The following is a 13,337-nucleotide window of genomic DNA, read 5'->3' as shown; positions in this document are numbered from 1 at the left end:
CTTTAAAAAGTCTCAATTGAAATGAATCTCCTCCTTAAAATGATTTACCCAAACACACTAAAAAAGATGCTAATAGTTTTCGGTTCAAAGTGATTCCAAATTGAGATTATACTGTGGATTTATGTACAAAGGATGGAGCAACTGGTCATGATGCCAAAACTGCTATAGATGCCGATAACATCATGAATTCATATTTGAAAGATGAAAAATGTAAGTTTTCAAGGTTTAGATTAATTAAACATTGAAACCCAAAGTGATGTTTCTCTTTCTACTCATGTTCTAAAAAGATGGATTAGCAATTGTTGTGGGTAAGATAGCAGAAACTTTTACAGAATATATATGTTTTTCTGAAAAGAAAGTTGATATGAAGGAAGTCATCAATGTGTTGAATATGTTATCAGATTTTGGTCCAGCTTTAACTAGTTAACAGAAAATAAGACTCCATTTTCAGTCGCAAACAAGGATTACATTTTGATGTTTTTGCATGAGATTACTTTGCGATGAAAAACTTTTTAATTTGATGAATAATATTTTTAATATTTGTTTCTCTCAACCTCCATACTTTCTTATTTATTTCTAACTTTTGTTTTTGAATTATGGATCTAATAATTAATAATTTCACCTTCATTGAAAGAAAGAAAAGTTGAATTTTGTCCATGTATTATTTATTGAATATAAAACTTAAAAATATATTTGCAAAATATGTTCTATAAAAAATTGAAGTAAAGAAAATTGATTTTTTTCCCAAATGATGCATCTAAACAAAAAATTCGGAAATTTTTTTTCAAATTCTAATTTTAATAGTTAGTCAGTGAAATTTTGAATTTTAAAATTTTAAAATGTTAGAATTTTAGTTTTTAAAATTTTAAAATATCTCATCCAAATATATTTTAAATCTGAAAATTGATTCACTCGTTGTTACATATAAATGAGTCAAATGATTCGAACATGGACTATATACCATATCAACAAATATTAAAAAATTGAACCCCATGTGATGGCCTAATAGTTAAGGTGTTCACCATCCAAGGTGTGGTCTGGGTTTAAGCCGCACTAATTGTGTTTGTTGTTCAAGCTTTACTTTGTTCTTGTATTTCAAAAAATATATATTAAAAGATTTTAAAAATTATGTTTATGTGTGTTAATTAAAAAATTACATTTTATGAAAAAATAGGAATTTGAGAGCACTAACTATCGACCTTAGCTATATTAAGTCAGCATAATTACTTATTTGGACTTTTAACTTTACAAAAAGAAAAAAACCATTTTAGCTCTCCATTTAATTTTTCACCTATTTTAGCCCTTAAACTTGTATTGTTTGTCAAATCATCCTAAAATGAATGGAAAACTAACGCCTATTAACTTTACTAACGTGGAATCTACATGGCAATCCACACGTATGCCACATTAGTAATTAATTAATTTTTAAAAAATATATTGTTATAAATTTATACTTTTAATAATTTTAATTTTAAAAATATTTTTTGATTTTTTAATATTTAAAAATTAATTGCTAATGTGACATCCCATTGCAATAGAAAAATTAATTAATTATTTGTTTTAAAATTAAATTAAAAATATTAGTTTAAATTGTGAGTAAAAAATTAATTAAGTAATTATATTTTATTAGAAATATTAAATGCACTCCAAATTTTTTCAAATTGTATTGCCATTTTCTATAACACATGAAAATGCTATCATGTTAGGAAGCTTTATTTTAACATGTTATCAAAATATTATTATGATGGTGAAAGAAAAAATCAATATTAAAATTATAGTTATAAAAGATTTATTTAATAATTGAATCATAGTTAGAGTGGTAACTTATAAAAAAACATCATCAATTCTGAGCTGGTGTGGAGTTTACTTGTGACACCAATTTAATCAACGACAAATGGCAATACAATTTGAAAAAAATTTGGAGTGCATTTAATATTTCTAATAAAATATAATTACTTAATTAATTTTTTTACTCACAATTTAACCTAATATTTTCAATTTAATTTTAAAAATAATTAATTAATTAATTTTTCTATTGCAATGGGATGTCACATTAGCAATTAATTTTTTAAATATTAAAAAATCAAAAAATATTTTAAAAATTAAAATTATTAAAAGTATAAATTTATAAAAATATATTTTTTAAAATTAATTAATTACTAATGTGGCATACGTGTGGATTGCCATGTAGATTTCACGTTAGTAAAGTTAATAGGCGTTAGTTTTCCATTCATTTTGGTATGATTTGACAAACAATACAAGTTTAAGGGCTAAAATAGGTGAAAAATTAAACTATATTTCGTCACAACCACGATGTGAGTGAAAGAAAATTAATATTCATACTATATTTATACAAAAATTAATTAAAACTTGAGTTATAGGTAAAATAGTAAAATGTTTTTCAGTAAACACGTTTTAGGCTTGGGTTCAAACCTTAGCCCTTGTATTTTTATTTGCTGTATTTAAAATTCATATAAAATAATAAAAGACAAAGATACCATGATATTAATATTCAATTCAATGTCATTATTTTAATATTCAATCCTTTACTTAAAAGGGCTTTTAAGTAATTTTTGAGTTTGATGTCGAGTTGATTCATGACACCAACTTAGTAAATCAAATTATATAAGTATTGATAGATATAGATACAAATGAAGTGGAAAATTTTATTTAAAAATTAAAATGAAGCTTTGAGGGAGTGATAGAGATGAGGTTTTTTAGATGTTGGTGTCATGTGTTTAAATCTCATAGAGTTTTTTTATTAATTTTATTAAGATATAAAAAGAAATAAAATATTCTCATAATAATATAATTATTTTGCATATAAAAGAGTATTTTAGTCATTTTTTTTAATTGAGTTGGTGTTTAGTTAACTTGTGAGATTAACTAAATCAATACTTTAAAGTCAATAGATATATAGATTAGATAGATAAGACTTTGATTTGATAGTAAAAATAAGGGTTAATATGTAGTTTGCCCCTGAATTTGTCCAAAAGTATCTAATTGGTACTTGAACTTTTTGTGTTGCCGTGGCACTGATGACCAATTTGTAACATCTTATACTTAACCCGATCGTCAGGTTTGAGCTACAGTGTGTCACATTCGTTCTCGGAGCAACTACGATCAAATAAATACAATCTCATACCATTAACATACAAATATGAATATCATAGATATATAATATGATAGATAGTCATTTCCAGGTCTTATACAAGCTTGCGAAAGCTCTAATGCTAACTCGATATCGAATCAGGACTAGATTTTAAAGAAATCAAATTACATAATTGACGTCACGACGTAAGGGAGTTCCTCATCGTGATGTGACATACTGTTTGGTTTCGTCGGGGCGACGGGGTTCCTCGTCTCACCGTGACATTATAGGCCATTTCTCATCACGGCGTGGTACGTTTGACGTCGCAACATCACATGCTGTTTCTACAAAATTTTAAATGAAATCAACTTGCAAATTTTGCAACCCAAATACCAAACATATGCATTTTGCATTCAATAAATATATGCCATTCCTCGACATTAATTCATACATTTTATTATCTTATACAATTTTATACAAATGATTCATGTACAATCAACTAACTTCTAATGTAATCCAATCTAAACACAAGCATTCACACCTATATTACTAGGATCATTAACATGTCTAGCATTATGCAATTTCGACCATAATTATTAACCATTTATAAGCTATTACAACAAACCTAATCAATACCTACATTAACATTCTTAAAGCAAAAGTGCATTTGGACATAATTTGGTAACACAATAGACACAACCTAGGTACATGCAAAACAACAAGTGAAAGAGGTACACAAACATTGTTGAGTCCGAGATTTTTAACTGCATGCTAAAGTCCACGCTCGGGATTGCAAATTAAACCTAACCTACGCACGGAAAACAAACCGTACGTTGAGCAAATCGCTCAGTGATAAATCTATGATTTGAAAATAATTTAAATAAATGTAAGTCAATGCATACAAAAAATTCAACTCAACTTAAATCAATTCATATGAAAATTTTATACTAATCATCTTCCAACACAATTTAACATGCTTATATTCATGTTAGCGAACCAATTCTATATGCATACATATTATCTTGCCATATAACATTCATTTTATAGGCAATTAGTTCATTTCTACTTGCTCTATCTAATTACATTTATAATCATCATTTTCATCTTTAGATTATATATGTATCTATATATGCACATACTTCTTTTCTCATACCACAATTTATGTCATTTTCGAGCCTATTGGCTCTTTAATACACAATTGGCCCCTAGGGCTCATTTTCGATTTATTTCGCACTTTGTATTTCGATAGCATATATCTTATCACATGTTATCTAAACAATTCATTCGTTTATAATCCTATTAACCAACACAGACTCAGAACAGATACACGAATTTGTCACCCCGAGTTGCCTGACAACGATGACGCTATAATGATTCATAATACCACCCTAGATTACCTGGCAATAATGGTTTTCTTAACTTGATCAATCTGTCACCCTAGGTTGCCCGACAACGATGAATCAATATATATATATAATCTACCACCCCGAATTTCCCGAAAATAATGGTTTTCAATCAATAACCTGACCTTATGGCACGCCAACTATATCTGATTCAGTCCGAACAGCTAATAGGATATTCAATTTCTAATTCGTTATATAAAGTTTAATTTACATTTCGATCATCACAATTCATCAGAATATCACAATTTCATAACATATACAACATATTTCAACACATTTTCATGCGAATTCTCATATATCAATTAAACCCTACAATTTGTACTTTATTCAATTTAGTCCATATTTCAATATTCAACTTAAATCATAAAAACTCAACTCAATTGGCTATTACCAACTCACCTTGTTACCATGTAATGCAATATGACATGGATACACAATAAATAATTAAGTCCTGAATCATAGAAATACAAACCGAAATTCTGAGCTATTTGTCGACGACTTTGGATTTTCCTTTCCCTCTCTATGAATCCAGGTTTATGTTAGCTACGGATTAACATAAAATATGTAGCACCATCAATTATCAACAAATTCCCAATCAATTATCAATTTTTACAAAAATTTTAATTTATTCAATTTAGTCCCTAAAACCAAAACTAACCTAACTTTCAATTCATAGCTCCAAATTCAAATTCATTTTCAAATATACCCATTATGGACCTCTTATTTCTTATCCATACTATCAATTTTATATTTTATTCACTTAGCCCATAATATACAAAACTATCAAATAAGCTTTACAATTTAGTCATTTTCTTAAACTAAGCTTAATTTCTATCAATTTAACATCTAAAACTTTCAATTCTCAACAATAGAAACTTTTAAAATTTAACATTTTTACAAATTGGTACATGGACTAGCTAAATCAAGCTCCCATGACCTCAAATTTTAAAAAAATTACAAGAAAATAACTAAGGACTTACTTGAATTTTGAAGCTAAAAGCTTGAACCTAACGAAAATGGCTTCCTCTTCTTGTTTCTTTCTTTTTACGATTTGTAGGAGAAAGAAAGATGATGACTTTCCCTATGTATTTAATATTATACTTAAATGGTTAATTAACATAATTAACCTTAATTTACTTAATAAACCTTATTATTAAATTGTTAATCCCAAAACTTTATTGTCCACTAACTTAAGATCTAACATGGTATATTTTTTGTTTTTAACCTGGGGTTAATTGCAATTTAAGTCCTCAAGCCCTTTTCTAATTAAAAATCTATAGTGATTGGACTTTACAATTTAGTCATTGACCCTAATTAATCAAAATTTCGATTAAATTGACTATCCAAATTTTAATTCGCTTATATAAAAAAACTCCATAAATATTTTTATTTAATACTTACGGGCTTGGTTTACAAAAACAAGGTCCTGAAACCATAATTTACGGTACTACTAAAAATCGAGTCGTTACACCAATCTGTTGGATTCGGTGCCTTGAGTGTAGTATATTCGTTTGTAAACTTATAATTTTTTCGAATAGATTGGTTAATAAAACAAATTCATGGATTACATTAATATACTTTGTATAATTGCCCTTATATGATTTTTGTATTCAAAGCAAAATAGAAGCAAATATTGGCTCACTGGTTGTCTAATGTTTAAACTAATACTAAGCGGTATTACGTGGTCAAATCATAATATGAAAAGATAGCTTATATTAGTAGACGAACCTAAAAATGTCATTAGTCTAATCGAAAATAAGTAAATCGATTGAAACACTAATATGTCGTCTATCAAATCTAATTGGGGAGATGCTTTGTATTGGGCATCGAAGCAGATGACTTCCAAAAGATAGAGATATAAATGTGATTGGCTGGACTGATAGTACATCGAACTAGACCCAATAAGAATAGATCATGAATCCGTTTATGGATTTATTCACTTATGGTGTTCAAAGTGTGGCATACCTTAATCTTGAGTGGTTGACGGACTATGTATGTGTGACTTGTATAATTCGATGTAAGTAAAAGCCTAAGTTCGAATAGATAAGGAACCGAAAGCTGGTGCGTTGGATATACGACTTCTGTAGTATGTAGCGTCATTCACAATAGTGAAATTCATAGCCTGATATATGGGTAAAATATATCCTCTCATTGGCATTACATGGTTGATGAAAAGTAAACATGGCCACAAGTCATTCATCTTTGTGATGAATGACTTTATTACTATTTGATACTGATTGACTTTTCATAAAGGTAACACACTTATAACAAGGTCATTGGACGAGCACTGATCGAGTTGCTTTCGTAATGGTATGTCGTTGGGGAGAGCTCAGTCACAATACTATAGTAAAATGGATTTGTGAATAAAAGCGTTTATGATTAATAGGTGAAAAGCTGAAACTTAATTATAAATCATTTGAGCCCTAATCACATATGTCCAATCAGCCCCTCTGCTAGCTCGTTGAAATCAGAAATGAATTGCATGTTGAATCAAATGAACAAAAATGATGAAAATGGTAGAGAAATGAGAAATATTGGAAATGAAATATGGATTTCTCCAATATGAAAATGAAAAAGGAGAAATGGAAACATTTGGAAATGAATGTGGTCTTTTCCAAAATGAAAATGAAAAATGACCTGGAAAGGAATTTATGTTTGTCGAATGAAATAAAGTTCAAATATGGAAATAAATCATTTGGTTATAGTGACCCTTTGAATGTAGAAATATTAAATATATTTTCTCATGGATTCTTTTATGATAAAGTCGTCATGATTTTAACGAAACTAGAATTGAGTTTAAAAAATTATTTAATTGGAATTAATTGGGACGCCTATTTTGGAAAATAGAAAAACAAATATCAAGTTGGATCGAATTATTAAGTATTAGGTTAAAAGTTCAGGAAGTGCTTGTAATTGGACTCGATATGGGAGAGGCTTAAAAGCCCTCAAGTTTAATGAGAGGGACAACAAACCTAGTTTATTTAAATAGGATTGTCGCCCTCTATACTTCTAGTTAGACTAGGAGTTCATTTTTCTAGTTGAAATAAACTTCTACAATTCAATAAGAGTTTTATTCTCTCTATAAATAGATGACACCGCTAGGGAAAAATATACAACTTTAAGATATTGTTACTCTGCTTGAAAATAGTGAGAGTTCATTCTTTAAGTATTAAATTTATTTTCTAGTATACAAATTCTATCAGTTTCTATTGATAAGAGACTTTCGTTTTCGCACTAAAAGTTAATAAAACTATTTTTGGTTTTGTGCTTGATACGAATCATTCAAGCCCACAATCGAAGTAGTTCATGGTACGAGAACAACGGAGAAGGCCGTTTGGTTAAAAGCCAAGAATGACAAGGATCTGTCTAGCTGAAAATACATGTGTGATTTGGGTAAAGAGTTTATTGCTATAAATATCACAAACCGACTCGGTTTTCAAAATTTTTATTTTTGGCTGTGCAAGAAAACTGTTTCGAACTGAAATTTTTCTAATACGATCCTATGGTGACATGTGGCAACCTCTCAATATGAAACGTGTCAGACATAAATTAAAAAATATTTTAAAAAATAATAATTAATTTTAAAAAGTATAAAGTTTAGGTACTAACTAGGTACTTTTGGACAAGTTCAAGGGCAAACTATATGTTACTCCTTAAAAAATTAACGTTGTTAACAAATTGGGGCAATGTGTGTAACAGAATATAAGTTTAGGTACCAACGAGGCACAAAAAAGTTTAGGTACTAATTAGGTAATTTTCAAGCTCAGGAGGGTAAAGTGCATGTTAACCCTAAAAATAAAATAAGTGGAGGTGGCAAACGAGCAGGTTCGGGTGAGCTCGGATCGGGTTGTCTTTAGATTCAGATAAGCTCAAGCTTTGATATTCTCGAGCTCGGGCTTTTTTGAACTTAGATTTTCTCGAGTTTGAATTTTTAAAGCTCGGATTTTCTTGGATTCTATCGGGTTAGGTCAAACGGGCTTAAACAAATTAAAATAATTTTTATGGTTTATAAATTATATTTCAAATGTAATAAATAATTTCTTTCAAATGATAATAACATAATACAAACTTGTTTCATATAAAGTAAAAATTTTATATAGATGTTTTATTTTAATGGATATTGTATATAACATAACTAAAAAGTACTTATTATATGTAATGTTTATGATTATGTAAATGTAATGAATAAGAATTTTATAAACATAATTATATTATTATATAATATGCACGTGAATTTTTATGTAATATTTTTTGTTTATTTGTACGTAACATTTATGGTTGTATGATATGTATATAAATTTTATTTATTCGAATTATTATCTAAGATATTATAATACACAAGTTTTGGAAAAAATTTAAATTGACTAAAGTATTTTTATTATTTATTATATTACTAAATTGACATCTCAATAATTTTTATTTTATTATTAAATTTTGAATATTGAAAAATATTTATTATATTTAAGCTTAAGGATAAAAAATGTACTTAGTAAAAGAAAAACAATTAAGGTCGTAAGAAATAAGAATGAACTCAATTGAGCTCTCAATAAGAAAAAAAATCAACTAGACCCTTCGATTATGAAAATCGTCATTAATCGATTTGATTGTTAATAGGCACTTACGTGATGACAAAATCAATGAGAAGCTGAAATATGACATACCACTTGGACAAATATACTGAAGTGGCATGCCACATAACATATATTAAGAAAATTAAAATCCTAAAATTGTACAAAATATACTAAAATTTCATCTACAATGAACTCGGACAAATGAACGTTCAAGTTTATTTGAATTTGAGCACCTATTTGTCAAGTTCATTCTAGATGTAATTAGAATATTATAAAATTGTAAAATATTATAAAATTACAAAATAATAAAAATACTAACAAACTAGAAAAAAATCATAAAATGTTAAAATATAAATAAAATATTAAAAGAGATTGTTGTGTTAATTTTTCATATGAATTATGGATACAATGAGCACATACAAATTTGATTTTTCATTAACTAAAAGTTTAATAAATTTGATAAATTCTTTAAGTTTAATTTCATTTTATATCACTAAATTAATATATTACATCATTGCATATTTTGCATAATCATTAAATTTAATTTTTAAATAATTACTAACTTTCAATATTTATTATACATATATAATATTTTCATTAAAATTATTTTACATTCATAATTAATCTTTTTAAAATTTATTTTAATTTATAATTTAACATAAAGATATATTGTTATTTATAACTTTTTTAATACAATTATATAATATTTAAAATATAATTTCATAAACTCGGACTTTTTGGATTTTAGATTGGATCTATCTGGGGCTTAAAATCAAATCGCTCTCGGTTCGATCCAGTCTCAAGTTGGTCCTAGATCAACTCGGTTCGGATTTTCTTGAGTTTGGGATTTCTTAGGTTTAGGTTTTTTTAACTCAAAATTTTAAAATATAAATTTTCTCAAATTTGGATTGTTGCGAATTCGAATCAACACGGATGGACTTTTGAGCTCAAGGCTATTTTTCCAGCTCTAAAATAAGAGACTAAAATAGCTCAAAAGATAATGCTTAAACTGGCCCAATGGACTAACATGGCTAAGTGTTGGGCCATTAGAGCTCTCAATAGAGCGAAAAGTCGGTAGAATTTTGTCTGCATTTTCCTGCAGAAAAATCAGTCCACTGGGTTTGGCGTGAGGAAGGAGATGGAAGGTAGCAGTGGGAAAGGCTACGCCTGGGCAATCTCAGCTGGTTTCAACGCTGCGCTCGCTGCCGTTGCCGCTAAACTCTTGTTACCTCCAGTAACTTTTCATTTACCCAATCTTCTTATACTCCAATCAACCATCTCGATTTCGCTTCTAACTCGTGTTCATGTGGTTTCGTTTTCACAGAGTTAATCTTACATTTATTTGTAAATTACCCATAGAATTTACATCGTTCTTATGGATTCTCAATTGATCCCATGGTTTAATTGTAATTTTAAAATGATAATGGATCTTTACGTGAATGTTTCTTAATTTTTACAGGTAATTAGATACGGTCTGGTCGTATTTTTCAACGTTATAATGTGGGGATGTTATGTTAACAGCTTGAAAGCTCTTTCATCTCTTCAAGCAACAGTTACGAATTTTGCTACTAATTTCCTCACTTCTGGGCTTGCCGGCTTCTTCTTGTTCGAGGAACTATTGTCGTTTAAGGTAACTCCCAAATAAATGAATTGATATTTAAATATCTTAGCAATTACTAACAAATGACAAGAACAAGGTGAAGAACCGATGAATCGTTGTTCAAGACTTTTAAAGGATAACTTTAATGTATATGTCGTTAAACTGTAGGAGGGACTGGTTAGTCTGTAACATAAACTCATCACCATTGGTGTCTAATTGAATTTACTTGCCAAAAGCAGAAGCATGGTAATGGTAAAATTTTCAATTAGGTTTATGTAACTTTCCTTATGGATGTCATAAATCATTATAGAAGAATAGGAGATTTTCAAGTACATAATTTCAAACACCCTAACTTTGATTACTTATATCTGTCCCTAATCAAACTTTATGCTTATGGTGTCTAATTGGATTGGAGTTACTTGATATATATTGATGACATAATTTTTCTTTGGTATATGAAATTGAAAACAAAATGGTAATATATATATTTGGTTAGAAAAATGGTTGGAAACCAAAGTTTTAAGCAATTAACTCAGTAACATGCATATTCTGATTGTGAGAGGTTTGACAGTGGTTTGCAGGTGCCATGTTCATTGTAATTGGTGTACTTATCCTCAGCAAGTCAAGCGTAGAGAAGAGGGAAAAGAAGGATTAGAGTTGCCATTAATGGTTGCTGCATTTCAGCTATTATAACTTTTGGATTCTTTTGGCATGTCTTTCCAACAACTAAAGAGATGTTTTCAGTTTTAGCACTTAGCCGAATCAGTTGGATTCGCGATTTTCATCCTTCTTTTTTTGTGCGCGTGCATGTGTATTTGACTCGGTATATAATTAAGTCAGTTACGGGGACAGATGAACTCTGATTTGGTTGCTTTTATTTCCATTGCAGAATGTTAGTATGTAAGATGTTAACCATGGATCCCTAAGTCAGTTCTAAGTTCCTTGATGGGTTACCATATGGGATTATAGAAAACATGATTGTAAGGAATAATAGCAGGCAAGTTGATGCTCCATTCCACAATGAGAAGATCAAAGGATTTGAGAATGGTTCTCAGGCATCTGCGTCGGCTGAATTCGAGTTGTATTGTCCGATGCGTTTGTTTCTGAGTTCATAAGATTGGAATGTGTAAATGTAAATGGATAGTGTTCTTTCTCTACAATAATAGGGGATTAAACTTAGGAGCAGAGGGTTTACAATCCAAGTCAACTGAGGCCCATTTTATAACGTAGTATGGTTTGTTCGACTGATGATTTTCTCAAATACTATATTTTTAATACAAGCTGTGGGTATTTTTAAGGCAATATGTAACTGTATAGTAATGTTGCACCAATAAAATTAAAATCATTGTTGTTTAGGTCAGTTGAAAACTTGAGTAATTTGACAGGGTAAAATGTATATAAGATGTTAAATCAATTTCACACAATTTAATGTATGTGTTTATTTCGATAGCAATATATTAACCGTAGCTCATAAGTAAATATAATTTTTATAATAATTTACATTAAAAAGAATTCCAAGTTTTATTAAAACAAAATGGATTAGCCTTAGGCGATGGATTGTGTGATTGAGTGCTTAGGTTTATATCCCACCCGCGGAACGTGACGAGACTACAGTGGAAAATCAAGGTCTCAGGACGGAGAAGGCCGTTTGGTTAAAAGCCAAGAATGACAAGGATCTGTCTAGCTGAAAATACATGTGTGATTTGGGTAAAGAGTTTATTGCTATAAATATCACAAACCGACTCGGTTTTCAAAATTTTATTTTGGTCATGCAAGAAAACTGCTTTAACTGAAATTTTTCTAATGATCCTATGGTGACATGTGGCAACCTCTCAATATGAAACGTGTCAGACATAAATTAAAAAATATTTTAAAAAATAATAATTAATTTTAAAAAGTATAAAGTTTAGGTACTAACTAGGTACTTTTGGACAAGTTCAAGGGCAAACTATATGTTACTCCTTAAAAAATTAACGTTGTTAACAAATTGGGGCAATGTGTGTAACAGAATATAAGTTTAGGTACCAACGAGGCACAAAAAAGTTTAGGTACTAATTAGGTAATTTTCAAGCTCAGGAGGGTAAAGTGCATGTTAACCCTAAAAATAAAATAAGTGGAGGTGGCAAACGAGCAGGTTCGGGTGAGCTCGGATCGGGTTGTCTTTAGATTCAGATAAGCTCAAGCTTTGATATTCTCGAGCTCGGGCTTTTTGAACTTAGATTTTCTCGAGTTTGAATTTTAAAGCTCGGATTTTCTTGGATTCTATCGGGTTAGGTCAAACGGGCTTAAACAAATTAAAATAATTTTTATGGTTTATAAATTATATTTCAAATGTAATAAATAATTTCTTTCAAATGATAATAACATAATACAAACTTGTTTCATATAAAGTAAAAATTTTATATAGATGTTTTATTTTAATGGATATTGTATATAACATAACTAAAAAGTACTTATTATATGTAATGTTTATGATTATGTAAATGTAATGAATAAGAATTTTATAAACATAATTATATTATTATATAATATGCACGTGAATTTTATGTAATATTTTTTGTTTATTTGTACGTAACATTTATGGTTGTATGATATGTATATAAATTTTATTTATTCGAATTATTATCTAAGATATTATAATACACAAGTTTTGGAAAAAATTTAAATTGACT

The 13,337-nt window shown here is 28.7% G+C and overlaps 1 protein-coding gene across 1 annotated transcript; it reads left to right on the top strand.

Annotated features, from left to right (window-relative positions):
- Positions 1 to 10,147: 10,147 nt before the first annotated feature.
- Positions 10,148 to 11,542, top strand: LOC128041866 (uncharacterized). Its single transcript, XM_052632446.1, has 3 exons — positions 10,148 to 10,299; positions 10,525 to 10,695; positions 11,237 to 11,542. The coding sequence occupies exons 1-3, from the start codon at positions 10,204 to 10,206 to the stop codon at positions 11,318 to 11,320; spliced, it is 351 nt and encodes a 116-aa protein (XP_052488406.1). The 5' UTR covers positions 10,148 to 10,203; the 3' UTR covers positions 11,321 to 11,542.
- The last annotated feature ends 1,795 nt before the right edge of the window (positions 11,543 to 13,337 follow it).

This window comes from Gossypium raimondii, chromosome 1 (assembly GCF_025698545.1).
Source record: "Gossypium raimondii isolate GPD5lz chromosome 1, ASM2569854v1, whole genome shotgun sequence".
NCBI classification, from domain to species: Eukaryota; Viridiplantae; Streptophyta; class Magnoliopsida; order Malvales; family Malvaceae; genus Gossypium; species Gossypium raimondii.
Note: the sequence above shows the minus strand (reverse complement) of the source record. Positions and strands in the feature narration are given on the sequence as shown.

What these genes read in the sequence shown, in the direction of transcription:
- LOC128041866 (XM_052632446.1), top strand. Translation starts at nt 10,204, where the DNA reads ATGGAAGGTAGCAGTGGGAAAGGCTACGCCTGGGCAATCTCAGCTGGT. An exon ending in CTAAACTCTTGTTACCTCCA is followed by an intron (nt 10,300 to 10,524) that starts GTAACTTTTCAT and finishes TAATTTTTACAG; the next exon opens with GTAATTAGATACGGTCTGGT. An exon ending in AGGAACTATTGTCGTTTAAG is followed by an intron (nt 10,696 to 11,236) that starts GTAACTCCCAAA and finishes GAGGTTTGACAG; the next exon opens with TGGTTTGCAGGTGCCATGTT.